This window comes from Alnus glutinosa, chromosome 6 (genome assembly GCF_958979055.1).
Source record: "Alnus glutinosa chromosome 6, dhAlnGlut1.1, whole genome shotgun sequence".
Taxonomy (NCBI): domain Eukaryota; kingdom Viridiplantae; phylum Streptophyta; class Magnoliopsida; order Fagales; family Betulaceae; genus Alnus; species Alnus glutinosa.
Genome location: NC_084891.1, coordinates 28,585,628 through 28,599,630, shown reverse-complemented (window position 1 = coordinate 28,599,630; position 14,003 = coordinate 28,585,628). Strand labels below are relative to the sequence as shown.

Genomic DNA, 14,003 nt, shown 5'->3' with positions numbered 1-14,003 from the left:
AAATTACTCCCTGTGGTAGAAAAAGTTCATTGAAGATCCTTGTAATAAATTATAATTATGAATCACTCCCTAAACCTGTTTTCGTCCACTAAGCTAATAGATTTCGTTAGTTTGTCATGTCATACCCAATAAGTAATCGACACGTGTCTATTACAATAAAAAAATTATAAATAAATAAAACTTAAAAATTATTTTATTTTATTTTATTTTTAAAAAAAATAGAAAATAGTAAAGGGGTGGTTACCGAGGGTGGCCTGGCCACGTTTGGGGGGTGACGGCGTCCCCTAGGCCTGAGGTGACCACATGTCGATTTCCTATTAGGTATGACGTGACAAATTAACGAAATCTGTTAATTTTATGGACGAAAAATGAGTTCATGGAATGATTCATAATTATAGTTTACCACAGGAACTCTCCATAAACTTTTTGTATCACAAGGAGTGATTTGTAATTTAAGTCAACCCCAAAGACCAGTGATACAACTATCCCTCCATTTCATAAAATTTTGCAAGAGGTAGCTACTTGTGAAAATTTGATAATTTCAATTCGAGTAATGCAATACACCAGATTTTTTATCTCGCTTTTATCACATTATGTTGTTGTGACATTGTCAATCAACCATTAGATTTTTTTTTTATTATTATTTTTTTTAAAAAAAACAATGGGAGACCCAAAAGCTAGTTAACAATACCACATCAACAAGTCGAATAAAAATATAATTTTTAACATTTCTCTTTCTATTCTTGATCGCCATAGTTTAAAGGCACTCGGGAAAAATAAAAAGCTAATGGACGAAGCGAATGGGTTAACTATTCAAGCATGGGCATACCAAATTTCATTCAAGCGAATATAACTAATCCAAATTTTACTAACCAAGCTTATAAAATAAATCGATAACAATGAGAACTAGTTTCTAGACAGTTTAGCAATTTTCTTATTAACATATGGTGTCTGTGTGTGACAAACTGAACAGCATTTCCATGGTTCGGCTGACAAAAGTGTTTGGATGATGCACTAGTCATAATTAGATTTACAAAACTATGTACCAAATCAAGAAAATATAAAGTGAAATAAGATCGTTAGTGTGTTATAAACAGCCTTCTCACTTGCCGCTTCAATGGCTGCTCTGCCCAAAAGCAGATAGTCTTCTAGATGATTTGCGCTTCTGCCGGTCCATTCTCTCGTCCTCAACCTGTTACAAGATAACAAAAGTTCCTAAAACCCCAGAGTGGAAGAAAAATGATTGAGAATTTTCTATACCATCTTGGCCATGTGCTGCAAAATTTGTACAATTTCTGAGAATTCTGGTCTCAAAGATGGATCTTGCTGCCAACATCTCTCGAGCAGTTCCACAAGCTTTGGATGAGTATCGGCCGGGATTGTAGGCCTCAGACCCTGAAATTCATGTCACCAAATCATTTCTTAATTGAAAGTGCTCCTAATAATTTCCATTATCTTGCAATGTCAGCTACCTTCATTAGTGACTTTTAAATTATCTCAAAAAGTAAGAAATAGACTAATCTACACTCTTATTTATACTAGCAAGCACACATTATTCAGTTTGGACCAAAAATTCTTCTTTGTAGCCATGGAGGTTAAGCAGGTGTGTCACCCTCTTAATGAACAAAGGTTCATGGGCTAGTAGCAGTTCTTATATTATTGTTGGTTATGGGTGAAAAGAGGAGATCAGCTAAAATTTATGTAGACCACAAATAAATAAAAAATAATAATAAAAAAAAAAAAAAAAAAAAAAAAAAATAAATAAAAAAAACCCCTTGTTGGGGCAGAAGAAGATTCACAAAATTTAATATACAATGTCAATATTTAGTAGAGGAATACCTTCTGGACCACACCAACTGCTGCTTGTAATGGGGTCAAGTGCTCATATGGAAGCTGGCATTTAAGTCAGAAAACACAGATGATTCATATGATTTCTGGGCAACCATCAAACTGTAGAAGTGAAGAGATAGCAAAACAACTATCTGAAGAGAGCTATATTTTCTTTGCCCCCACAAAAAAGGTGACTCACTACCTTTCGTGTAAGCAGCTCCCACAGTAAAACTCCAAAGCTGAAGACATCAACTTTGTGATCATACGCTTTATGTTCAATGAGCTTCCATGCATCAACACCAAACAAACATGTCAGATAGCTGGGGAAGCTACCAAAGGCACATAATAATCATCATCGTCATCAATTAAGCCATGCAACATTATCTTTTTCAGCCATATACACTAGCAAACCCATGAAAGTATTGAACAAATCCATGTATTAACTTTTAAAAGTAAAAAAGCTATCAAGATATCCACTACTCAACAAAACTATATCCCACTCTATATCTATTATATCAGTTTGTCTCTTGCTGATAGACTGCCATCTCTAAGACTCATGTCTATGGTTCTAAAAAATGAAGCAGACTAGATGGTTCATCCTGGTCAACTGCTAACTGGGACCTATACTGGTACGGTCAACCCCTTAAAACTGCACTTATCAAAAACCGGCAAAAACCATCAACCCAGGGGTCTTAACCATTTGATCAGTCAGACCATGATTTGCTTGTCTATGCTTTGTTATTTCCTTATATAAGTTCTAAAAATTTGATTTGAATTGTTTTGTTTTTTTGGATATTTCTCAGTAGATTTTGATATATTTTACAAAATATTTTATTTATTTGTTTTCAATTAATTTAATTTATAAAATGTCATAGTCCAATCATTAATCTATTCGTACATTGTTTAAAACCAAATTCCAAGCCCTTATCTCATCGTTTGGAACATTTTCATCTCTCTCTCTCTCTCTCTCTCTCTACCTGTTTTTATGTTTCCCAATCTTTTAGGGTTTTATGCAATAAAAAGATGATATTTTCCTGCAAACCATATTCCTATTTGTATTGCAGGAATTGCATAAGGAAAAAAGGCATTTACATAGTACAATTGCCTTACTTGGAAACTCAATTGAAAGCTATAAGAACTAGAAACTTTTGTCTGGCTAATATCCTTTGCTATCAAGTAATAAGGTTCAAAAGCCATGAATATACGTATCTATAGAATCAGACCTCTGGAGCCATCCAACGATATGTTCCAGTTTCTGCAGTCATAACACCAGATTGCGCTTGCATTCTAGCAACGCCAAAATCAGCAACCTTGACAACCTGGTACAAAAAGGTTTTTGGAAATTTAGTAGATAGAAACTTAGACCAGCCTTAAATCTATGTACAGCCATAAAACAACTTCAGAAAAGCTCCTATCTAGAAGAAGAAATTAATCAAGGACAAGCGAGCATGTGGCTACCCTCTACTCTTAAAGCCTAAAGAAAAGTGAATATTAATCTAAAAGGAAAACATGGGCTATAAAAAAATTGGTGATAATAAATATTGCCTTCTTTTTTTTTATCAATCCATTAATACTAATAAGCTCTCATGCTTGTAAAACACATCATTCAAGAAAATTGTAATTTGAACCCCACCTTTTAAGTCCCTATTAAACTTAAATTAATGTCGATTAACATCCTAACATGCTATCTGCAATTCAGGGCTATTTTCAATCAGGGGTCACTAGTAAAAATTTTAAGTTATGAGACAAAATCATAGTTAAATCTATCCCTTTTATTTTCAGTAGACATAGATGTCACTTATGTGAGAACAAAAAAATAAATAAAAGAGTGGACACAGCTGTCTTTGAATTTAAGCAAACAAGTCAACTAGGGTTCGAGCATCCATTCGACACGAATGCTTACCCATGTCATCATCAGCTATGATGGTTCTGAAGCAGAGGACCAGTATGCAACAATCTCTCTAAACACAAATAGATTTTAAAAGCAAAAAAAATAAAAATGTAGATCTCTTACTCCATTTCCATCAATCAAAAGATTGGCAGCTTTCAGATCCCGATGGATTATATTATTTTGGTGCAAGTAGTTCATTCCCTCAGAAACATCAATGGCTACTCTGATCAAGGATGGAAGTGTCAAAACACTCTTTTGTTTATGCAGGAAGTCGTACATGCTTCCACCAGACATGTATTCTGAGAAAGAAACAAACAAATTTGAGCAAGGAAAAAAATATACAAACAAATAAACAAAGGAATACTGCAACAAAAATATACCAATCAAATATTCAAAATCAAAATTTTATAACTAAAGAATAAATCAGAGCATGTAGCATAAAAAAATTAAAGTTACCCGTGACAAGACACAGCCCTGGAGGACTCGTACATGCCCCGATGAATTGAATAACATTCTTGTGCCGGAAATTCCTGCAAGTTTCAAAAGAAGAATTGAGAGAGTGAAAAGGAAAATTATATATCTAAGAGTAGGCTATGGATAAGAGCCTTTCTTTTCATAAAGATCCTTGAAAATACTGACTAAGCATGATAAAAAGTAAATATAGAAGACCCTCCATCCAGAGTTGTGGAATTTCAAAAGATTGACAACAACAAAAAGAAAAAAAGAAGAAGCATAACATAATGAACTGCTCAGTTTCTTTATAAATTGAAATTATATTACTTAACAACCAAAGTCAATATTTATGAAAATTATGGAAAAAATTCAGTCTCATATTACATTCTAGTAAAAGGAAATGATGACAAGGAGAATATGTTGAATCACATCAAGTGATGCATAACTTGCCAATAACAACATAAATCTCTCTCTCTCTCTGTCTCTCTCTCTGTCTCTCTCTCTCTCTCTCTATTCAACCACTATATCACTTGATTGAGGGATATTACAAAAACATTCAATGACCTAACAAGCAAAATGATTAGAATATTACTAGTAAATTGAGGGATGTGTTCATTATAGTAACAAATGAACACCATTCAAGAAAGCCTCCCTGATAAATAAACATAAATTGTGAAGGAGGGAAAACACAGAAGAGAAAGATGATGATGAAAGTAGTGCTTGTGGAAGAAACAAGATATGACAGAACAAACCTCATAATATAGGCTTCTTGAGCAAATTCCCTCTGCATTTTTTCATTTAAGTGCTCCGCCCTCAGAACTTTAATTGCCACATCTTGATTACAAAAGGTACCTTTATACCTGCATGAATCACAATCATACTATTCAAGGAATACTCAAACAAACAGATAACAGCTATAAAGAATGAAAATACTCACAAGTCACAAAATGAGACAGATGCAATTTTCTTTTCATATTTCAACAGGCTTGTATCAATTTCCCAGACATTGATTCCGCTAGTGGATACATTTACATTATTAGAGATAAACTTGATCCCAGTTTGCTCTTGCTCCCCAGCAACAGGAACCTGATGACATTTCAACCAAGGTTCACTCCCAAGATATCAGATCTAATTAGATGCAGTAAGCATTCATAACTTTTAGTATCACTCAATTTGCATAGGTTAGCACGGTATGAAAAGATGATCAAAGATCAGACATGTAAGGACTCCTTGTACAGTGATTCCTACTAGATTTGATATTTATCACAAAAAAAGTTGGTTATGATAACAGAAAAACAGAAGAGTACAGATATGAGCTTTCAATCCTAACTCAATTTAAGCCAAAGTATAACGGTTTACCTTTTAATGATGCAAATTCTGTTTTTGTCCTACCATAGAGAAATTTAATGATAATGGATGCTAGTTTTGAGCAGTAATTAGGAAATTCAAGTGACCCTGCATAAAGGGCTAGTGTCCAGAACCTATCTCCTGGTAAAAGCAGATTGTTGTTTATCATTTTCATATGATTCACGATTTATCAACCCTTCTGAGATAATTTTCGTTCATTTCATTCTAAGATTAACCAATAACAATTGCTCTCACTTCCTTTTTTCCACCTCTACAAATTCTCGGGTGCAAATTTCATAACTTTTTCTGGAATATGTATCTATAAAATTTGCTTTCTTTTGTCTCGAAACAGTAACAATAACTCACTACTAATTACATGTCTACCATTTTCCAATTTCCAAGAAAGCTCTAAGTCCTCTTTTGTCATCTATCAGAAACCTCAATTAGGAAGCACTGGCATCAGAACAATGTAAATTATTCACAGAAGCAGGATACTTGGTGATCACAGATTTAACTATATCAAGCAAGATGGGGACATGTCGTGGTTGGTAATATTCACACACAAATCTTAAAGTTAAATGTGTTATTTTTTCAGCCTTCAGTGTCATAACATATAGAAACTCATCCTGAATTAACACAATCTATTAAGGCAACTAAAACTGCAGTTATCTGGAATTGTCTTGTTGGATCATAAATGAAACTCAAGTAGCTAGCAGCAATGACTGATACAAGTTTTCAAGTGAATGGCAGTAGTAGCCATGATTGGGAAACTAAACACATATCAATTTCCACATTCATGTTCTTGATCTCTTTTAACAATAAGTTTATTGTGCTTGGGTGACTCATTTGTTCATTATAAATTGAAATTCAAAACTTCTAGTAACTAAAAGGTAATCAAACTTAGTTTTAAAGAATGCAATTCTTCCCAGCTTTAGTGTAGGGACCTAAAATCATCTTATTAAACGTAAGACCTGAAAAGAAAGGTAGATAAAGGTTGGCACTTGGACAACTAAGGAATGAAACAGCCACAACTTTGCAACACTTAATGATGAGTTTCCTCTAAAATACCTCTTCTTTTCAGTATGTTAATATTCTCATGGTAGCTTATATAATAATAACATTAACAAAGGCGAAAATGAGCATTATCAAGCATGAACACTCCCTATTAAACACTTCAAATAGGGTATGAACAAATTGAACACTTGCCTGCAGAAATAATCTTACTCTAGGATTTTATATCAACTAGTAGAACTAAAGCTGATAAGAAGTATGTTTAATTTTAATGCCTTAAAAAATAATAAAAATTTTGTAGGAGGGGGAAGGAAGAGGGGAACATCCATCTTTGAACAATGTAAATTGTTCCAACAAGTAGTCTGTAGAGGGGATACCTCAATTCTTGGTAATTTCTTTAGCAGTGTATTTCTAAGCTGCTCGGTCTCCTATAAACATAGAACATGCATATCAGTCAAGTAGTTCACAAGGAATTACAGAAGAGACAGAAATAGAGAATGTAACTATATTTTCTTCAATAATTTAAGAAAACCACACTGAAACTTGAAAGCTCATAATAACAACCCATTAAGACTGACAAATGACAACATATGAATAAAATATTTATGTTCAATCAATTGTATAAAGTCACTATTAAGCATTTAAGCAACGCATATTTGAATTGATTCCATGAGATAAATGAATATTCTTCCCTAGGACTAGTAATCAATTGATGAAAAAATATTAAAAATCAAGAAAATGAGAACAAGTAAAGAAATACCTCAAGTGCCCAGCCATCAACAACAAAAACATCCAAAGAGTAGCCATCTGTAGTGGAAAAAGCATGTGCTTCTTGAATGTTCAGCCCAACATCAGACAGTAAGGAACTCAACTGAAAATGCACCATCAAAAGTTTAAATAGTTTTTTTTTTTATAAGTACCATCAAAAGTTTAAATAGTAACTGAAAAAAAAAAGGAAAAAATATTAATATAGATAGTATTGATATAGATAGAATATCTTACTAGTAAATTACTTTTGGAAGTTCCACATATAAGTATCAAATCAACTATTCTATCCACCATCAGATCTTGCAGAAGCCTGATCTGTTGCAATCTGTGTCTTACGGCATATGAATTACAGAGAACATGCTTTGGCGGTGACAAAGATACGTATGAAAGAAGGGTAAGGGCACAAAGAAGTAGATGTTTCTGTAACTTGTGAACAACGGATCGAAACATATGGAGTGAGATCCACCATAATATGTATTTAGTGGACATTGAAAATTCAAAAAATTGTAAATAAAATCAGGACTTGGCAACATATATAGACAGAAATTCAATAAAACTAGGAAAGAACAAGAAGAAAGTAAATCTTAGTGGTAAATAAATCCTCAGGACGGTGGGCAGGCAGGAGACTAAAAAGAAACGGAGGATTATGTAACTAGAACATGATGGATGAAGGGGAGAGGTGCTTCTTTAGTGTTCTGCAATTAACTGATAACTATCAATATACCAAAAACTACTATGAAATGTAAAAACACCAACCAAGCCTTCTGCCGCACAACATTGAGAACATAACAAAAATGTCCATAAAATAAGCATGGTGAAAGAAGGGCATCAAGAAGGACGAGTGAAAAAGAAACAATAGAGTCAAAGATAGAGCACTAAAGTTGGACAGAACAAATTAAGCATAAGATGAATGAAACGCAGCAGGTGGGTTTTAAATTTTTTTTTATTTAATTGTATAAGTACAAGAAACTCAACAGCAAAATATCAAAGCATTTCTAAATAGCAACCAGAAAGTGATTCAAATCAGGTCCAGTAAGGGGTATGGATCTAATGTTACATTACTGAAGCAAATTGTAGAATTCCAGCCTTCAAAACAATAATGTCCATTAGCAGCATCAAACATAATTTTTTTTTTGATAAGTAATAAACCAATCTTATTAAAACCGTAAGGCGCCCCTAAGTACACCGGTAATATACAAGAGACACTAACTAAAAAGATAAAAGCGAACAAGAAAATTATCATAACTAATAGACAGATGAGACACAAAGGCCGCAATCCAAAGGTACAAAGTATGGAAGAAAGAGTAAATAATATCCTCCAAGGATCTCTCCAAATCCTCAAAGCTCTTATTATTCATCTCCCTCCAAATAGTCCAAAAAATGCAAGTGGGCACCATTTTCCACACCGCAGCACTCCTAAGCCTTCCAACAGACCACCAACACGCAAACAAATTGATAACCCGTCTAGGCATAACCCAAGACATCCCGAAGAGGTTAAAGAGAACACTCCACAAAGCAGAAGCCGCATCACAATGAAGAAGAAGATGGTCCACATATTCTCCATCTCTCTTACACATGCAACATCTATCTATAACTATAACACGTTGTTTCTTGAGATTATCCAAAGTAAGAATTTTGCCTAAAGCTGCCAACCATGCGAAAAAAAAAAAAAAAAACTGCCCTAAAAGGGACCTGGGTCTGCCACACGCTCTTCCAAGGAAAGCGACTCCCTTCAAAACACAAAGACCAGAAGAATGACTTAACCTTGAAAATACCTCTTTTGGGAACCCACCAAAGCTTATCTTCACTACCTCTTCTCATTGTAACTGAATGCAAGAATTGTAGGAAATACGCAAAAACACCCACCTCCTAATCATGCGCCTCTCTAGTAAAGCTCATGTTCCACTGAATAGAACCGCCTAGGAGCTCCACATTAGCAGCTTCAAACACAAATCTCTCTTGTGCAATATATTTATCACCTTGTTCTCAAATTTTAATCTCATAAATGTCAAGAATATTCACACACCACATATGATACAGCACACATCTAAAGAAATAATGCTAAAATAAGAATTCGAGCTATCCTGGATATCTTTCTGATGCTGAAAACAGTGGACATTGGAAGGTATACAACACAGATGATTCCAAGAAATGGTTCAAGACATTTAAAGTTCAACATGCTCCCTATGAGAGAGAGATAGAGAGAGAGGTCAGCTACCTGACTGAAAAGCTTGGGCTTGTCGTTTGTTGAAATTGTAATTTCATGCATTGCCCTACAAATTTCGGAAAGTATTACAACGTTAATTAACTAAACCTATAAAAGCTTCCAGCAATCTATGAATTTTTTTTGTTTATGGTAAAAATATTTTGAACATCTCAACATCCACAAAGAAAGCAAGAAACATTAAGTTGAATATAGATGAGAGAAAAATCATAAGAAATTCATACATACAAAATAGAATGTATAAATAATAGGATACATATTGTAATGTCTAAGAAAGGTCCAAGGATATATAACTGTTCAAAGCAAAGTCACAAACCAGTATGAGTTAAATGTGTAGTTTTCCCCAACCAGGAGAGAATATTCTGATGAAGCCACGGATCTCAACTTCTTCTGGTAGGAGAAAACTTACGTACTAGAAAGACTTATTCCTCCTCAAACTTTACCGTCGGGATCCTGAAAATTTCAATGGTATGATTGGAAATTTTCCCAACTCTTCTCATTTACTTTTCCAGAAGAGACTTCATACCTATTGCATGGAACCAGAAATTATTCTTTTCTTGAACTATCTAGTATAATAAAACCTATAAAATCCTGCCAAACCTAATGCACCCATGTCAGTATTACAACTCATATCTATAAAGTATCCACGTCAAAATTGCTTATCAAATTTTCAACACTAATTTGAAAGACAAAAATATATGAACAGTACAATAATTGGCCACAAAATATCATGTTAAGGACAATTAGAGAAAAATCTCACAATCAGGAGAAAACCTTTTACAATTCTTTACCGGGAACAAAGACGAATATCAGTCGTGCCATTTTGCGTATCTTGAACATGCAAGTGGTTGACTTCAAGATTTGGTTCGACATCAGTTGACGAACCAAAGGCAGGTGGTGGATGAGCACTGAAAAAGTCCGAGTTAGAATACACAATGATGCAGTCTATCAAAATATTATTCATCAAAAGCTACCTACCACAATACAAAATTATGCTTAAATAGACTAGGGATTAAACCCTAACCCTAGTGACACTGAAATAATATAAAGCCCAACTAAATTAACACAACCCAAAGTCTGAAAAATAAAATAATATAAAACTGAAAAAATAAAAAATAACATAACAATAAATGTGACATAATCAAAGTGCCAAAAGTAAAATCTCCAGCTCTCAAGGCTGGTCATCCTCCGATATTAGGTCCAAACACACGTATAATCACTGGCTTGTATCCAGTGTCCCCATCACACGAGTTTTTAAAGAACTGATAATCCTCATTAAAGAAATAGAAGGAGGTCAATTAACCATACCACTTTTCGCTGGAATGATCAGAACATTGAGCATCCTCTTTTCTTTGAGAGTTCGAATGAAAAGAATAACTACAATTGCCACCAGTAGAAAAACGAACCTGCATGTGTTAAGATGCATTGGCCAATCACAAGTGATTTAAAAACAAAAAAGTTATAGAAAAATGAAATTATAATAAAATTGCGTCCAGTTTTTTGCATGGTCAAAATGTCAATCACCTCAAGAGACCTATAGAAAACCAACCATTTCCAGAAATGCGCCCAATTATAAATCAACCCGGTAGTCAAACTTCATAGTATAAATGGAAATAATGAATTATATAACAGAAGGTTAAATCATCGCTTATTCCAAAAAGCTTAAACTTATAGTAAATGGTGAATTTAATCATTCAATTAATATTCTAGCGTTGCTCTTCATGTGTGGGTCAAACTCTCTTAGACCCAAAAATTTGACTGAAATAGAGTCGGTCAAATCACCATTTATCCCAAAAGTTAAGCTTATAGCAAAAAATGGTAAATTTAATTAATATTTGAACAAAGAAAGAGGAAAATTCAGAAGAAAAATGCATAGAGCAAATAATTCTTGATGCTGCTAATGATCCAAGCACAGTTTCTCGTATAAATTACCTCCACGACTCGGACTTCAATTGCATATCTGGTGGCAGGGTCGCGTGCCATATGCAATAATCTTTTGTGCGTAAGAACGTCTTGTGCCCTCTCGGAATTCACATCCAATGCATACCTATTATTAGAAAATTAGACCCATAAACACCAGCTCTGATTGTAAGTACTCCAAAACATCAACACCGTTGATAATTGATATGGAGGTCCATTCTTGAAAGCCACAATTAAGTTCTCACACATAAAAAAAAGAAGAAGTTAATCACCAGTTGTGAAAATGGTGAATTTTGATAATTCAGCTAATGATCTAACAAAACAAAAAATAGTAAAGTCAGGGTTGGGGAACCTAGCAGGGAGGCGATTAAAATGCGCCCAAAGCTCATCCTCAAAACCAGGAAGACTGGTCTCTGCGAAGCTCAACTCTCTGAGACGATGAAGAACTTGATTGTACACATCGAGCTTCTGCCTCTGCTGCCGACTAAGAGTCGGCGCGAAATCCACGGCTCTGCTACTGCAGCTGTCTGTATCTTCCATGATCACCGCCAAAACGACGAGCCGTTCGAAACTTTGAACAGGGAAAACGAGTGGCACCGCTCAAAGGCGCGGTTCCAACGCGAAGCGAGGAGAAGGAAACGACGGAGAGAATTTAGAGAGAAAAGGCAAGAATGGCTTTTGGAAATTGGAAGTGTTTGACTTGTTCCTCGCTCGCTTTTGGCTCTCTCAGTCTCAGACCTCACTCTCTGCCTCTTCCGTTGTTTCTTGAACCGTGTGATTTGGTTGCTTAAATAAAAGAGCAATAAGCCATTAATTGGCACAATCTGGCTCCTCCAATGACATCGATTCCTGCGAAGCTCCCTCGCTTTGCTTGTATCACCACCGCCTTTTAGATTTAAAAAGGTCAATAATCACAAGTACAAATAATGCCTACTTTTCATTGAAAATGACAAATAAAGTCTAAGATATTAATGTGGATAATGTCTTCACACCAACCAATTTTACTTCTAAATTTTCTTTAACAATCAAGTCTCAACAGCTACGTGACCGGTCACTCACAAGAAGGAAGAATATATATATATACAGTCGAAAGAAATTCACTTATAATATAATCTTTCATTATTTTTGAAATAAAATATTCAAATTTTAAGAAATAATAATTTAAGGTATTCATCTTTTAATTCTTTTCAATTTTAACATTTCGTTAAAATTTTTCATTAAATCCTATCAAAATTCTCAAAATACCCATTTTTAAAAAAAAATAATAATAATTACAAGAATTTAGGTGTTGATAAGAATTTAACGGAATTTATAAAAATACTCATGCATAAATCTTTGAAAAAAGTTACAATTTTTTTTTTAAAAAAAAAAAAAACGGGTATTTTAAGAATTTTGATAGGATTTAACGAAAAATTCTAACGGATTATTGAAATTGAAAAAAATTGAAAGATGAATATCCTAAATTTATATTTTTTTAAAGTTTGGATACCTTATTTAAAAAATGATGAAAAATCAAAGGTTATAACAAGTTTTTCCTATGTAGTTTCAACCAATATAGATATAGCCGTGGATAAAGCATTTTTTATTTTTAAGGGAAAATGTAATAATTGCGTTCAAACGGGGAGGTTATAACCGCTTTAAAACCGCTAACCGCTTATAACCGCTAACCGCTTTTAAAAGCGGTTATAAATAACCGCTAACCGCTTATATATATATATATATTAAAAAAAAAAAAAAAAAAAACTGACCTGAGAGCCTAGAGGTAGAGGGGCGTCGTTTTGGGCATTGCTGAATGCCCAAAACGACGCCGTTTTGGTAATATATATAAACCATATTTTCTGAGGTTTAGGTTTCCATTTTCCATTCCCATTTCATTTTTGTTGTCGCCGACGCCGTCTCTCTCGTCTTTGCCCTCTCGTCTCTCTCGTCTCTGCCCTCTCGTCTCCACCGCCGCTCGTCTCCGCTTCCGGTCGTCTCCGCCGCCACTAAACTGTAAGTTTCTCCACCGGTTCGTGTAAAATTGGATTTCTCTCGTTTTTTTTTTTTTTTGAAGAGGTTATTGGGTGCATATTTGTGGATTGCCAATATTTTCTCTTTAGATCTGTTTTTCTCTCAGTTTTGGTAGATAGTCCTTTTTCCTTTTGTAGTGAATATATTCGTAGATTTAATTTAATGATTAAAAAAAAAAAAAAACTGTATATAGATATATTAGAGGTTATTGTATTCTGATTTGGGTATTTCTTGGATATATTCTTGGATTTTGATTTGGAGGAGTCTACTTCTTTTATTGTGGGTGGAATTAAGGCTAAGCAAGAGCTTTCTCTTCCGTGGATGATAAGGCTTTGAGTTTTGCAAACACTCCAAGTCATCTGTTTGAGTTTCTGTCCTAATTCACAGATTCAAACATGTGCCACGACAACTCCGGAGCTTTTAGTATCCAATGTGATCTGCATGTCCTTTCGTTGTAAATAGTGACTGTAAATCCCAAGATTTATAAATTTTATAGTGGAAATAATATACTAATTTTGTTGTTTTTCTGTATTTTTGTGTACTATTATT

At 34.2% G+C, this 14,003-nt stretch overlaps 1 protein-coding gene across 4 annotated transcripts; it reads right to left on the bottom strand.

The window, feature by feature from the left end:
* Positions 1-898: 898 nt before the first annotated feature.
* On the bottom strand, positions 899-12,283 carry LOC133870533 (serine/threonine-protein kinase STY46-like). 4 transcript variants are annotated; one of them, XM_062307696.1, is made up of 17 exons: positions 11,797-12,283; positions 11,457-11,571; positions 10,833-10,930; positions 10,316-10,432; positions 9,519-9,573; positions 7,535-7,726; positions 7,293-7,403; positions 6,910-6,960; positions 5,112-5,260; positions 4,927-5,034; positions 4,178-4,251; positions 3,845-4,020; positions 3,054-3,149; positions 2,033-2,113; positions 1,840-1,893; positions 1,291-1,395; positions 899-1,192 (listed from the first exon to the last, which is right to left on the bottom strand). In XM_062307696.1, exons 1-17 carry the CDS (start codon positions 11,982-11,984, stop codon positions 1,115-1,117), a joined length of 1,848 nt encoding a protein of 615 aa, XP_062163680.1. In that variant the 5' UTR covers positions 11,985-12,283; the 3' UTR covers positions 899-1,114. The 4 variants fall into 4 exon arrangements, with proteins under 4 accessions (XP_062163680.1, XP_062163678.1, XP_062163679.1 ...); XM_062307694.1 differs by having other exon boundaries at positions 1,261-1,395; positions 11,797-12,282; XM_062307695.1 differs by having other exon boundaries at positions 1,261-1,395; positions 7,535-7,720; positions 11,797-12,282.
* Positions 12,284-14,003: the final 1,720 nt, after the last annotated feature.

Excerpts from the sequence above, each read along its gene's own strand:
- LOC133870533 (XM_062307694.1), bottom strand. The coding sequence starts at position 11,984 with ATGGAAGATACAGACAGCTGCAGTAGCAGAGCCGTGGATTTCGCGCCG. Across the intron at positions 2,114-3,053 it reads ATCGTTGGATGGCTCCAGAG|CTCATTGAACATAAAGCGTA; the intron begins GTCTGATTCTAT and ends GATGCATGGAAG. Across the intron at positions 1,894-2,032 it reads GGGAGCTGCTTACACGAAAG|CTTCCATATGAGCACTTGAC; the intron begins GTAGTGAGTCAC and ends CTTAAATGCCAG.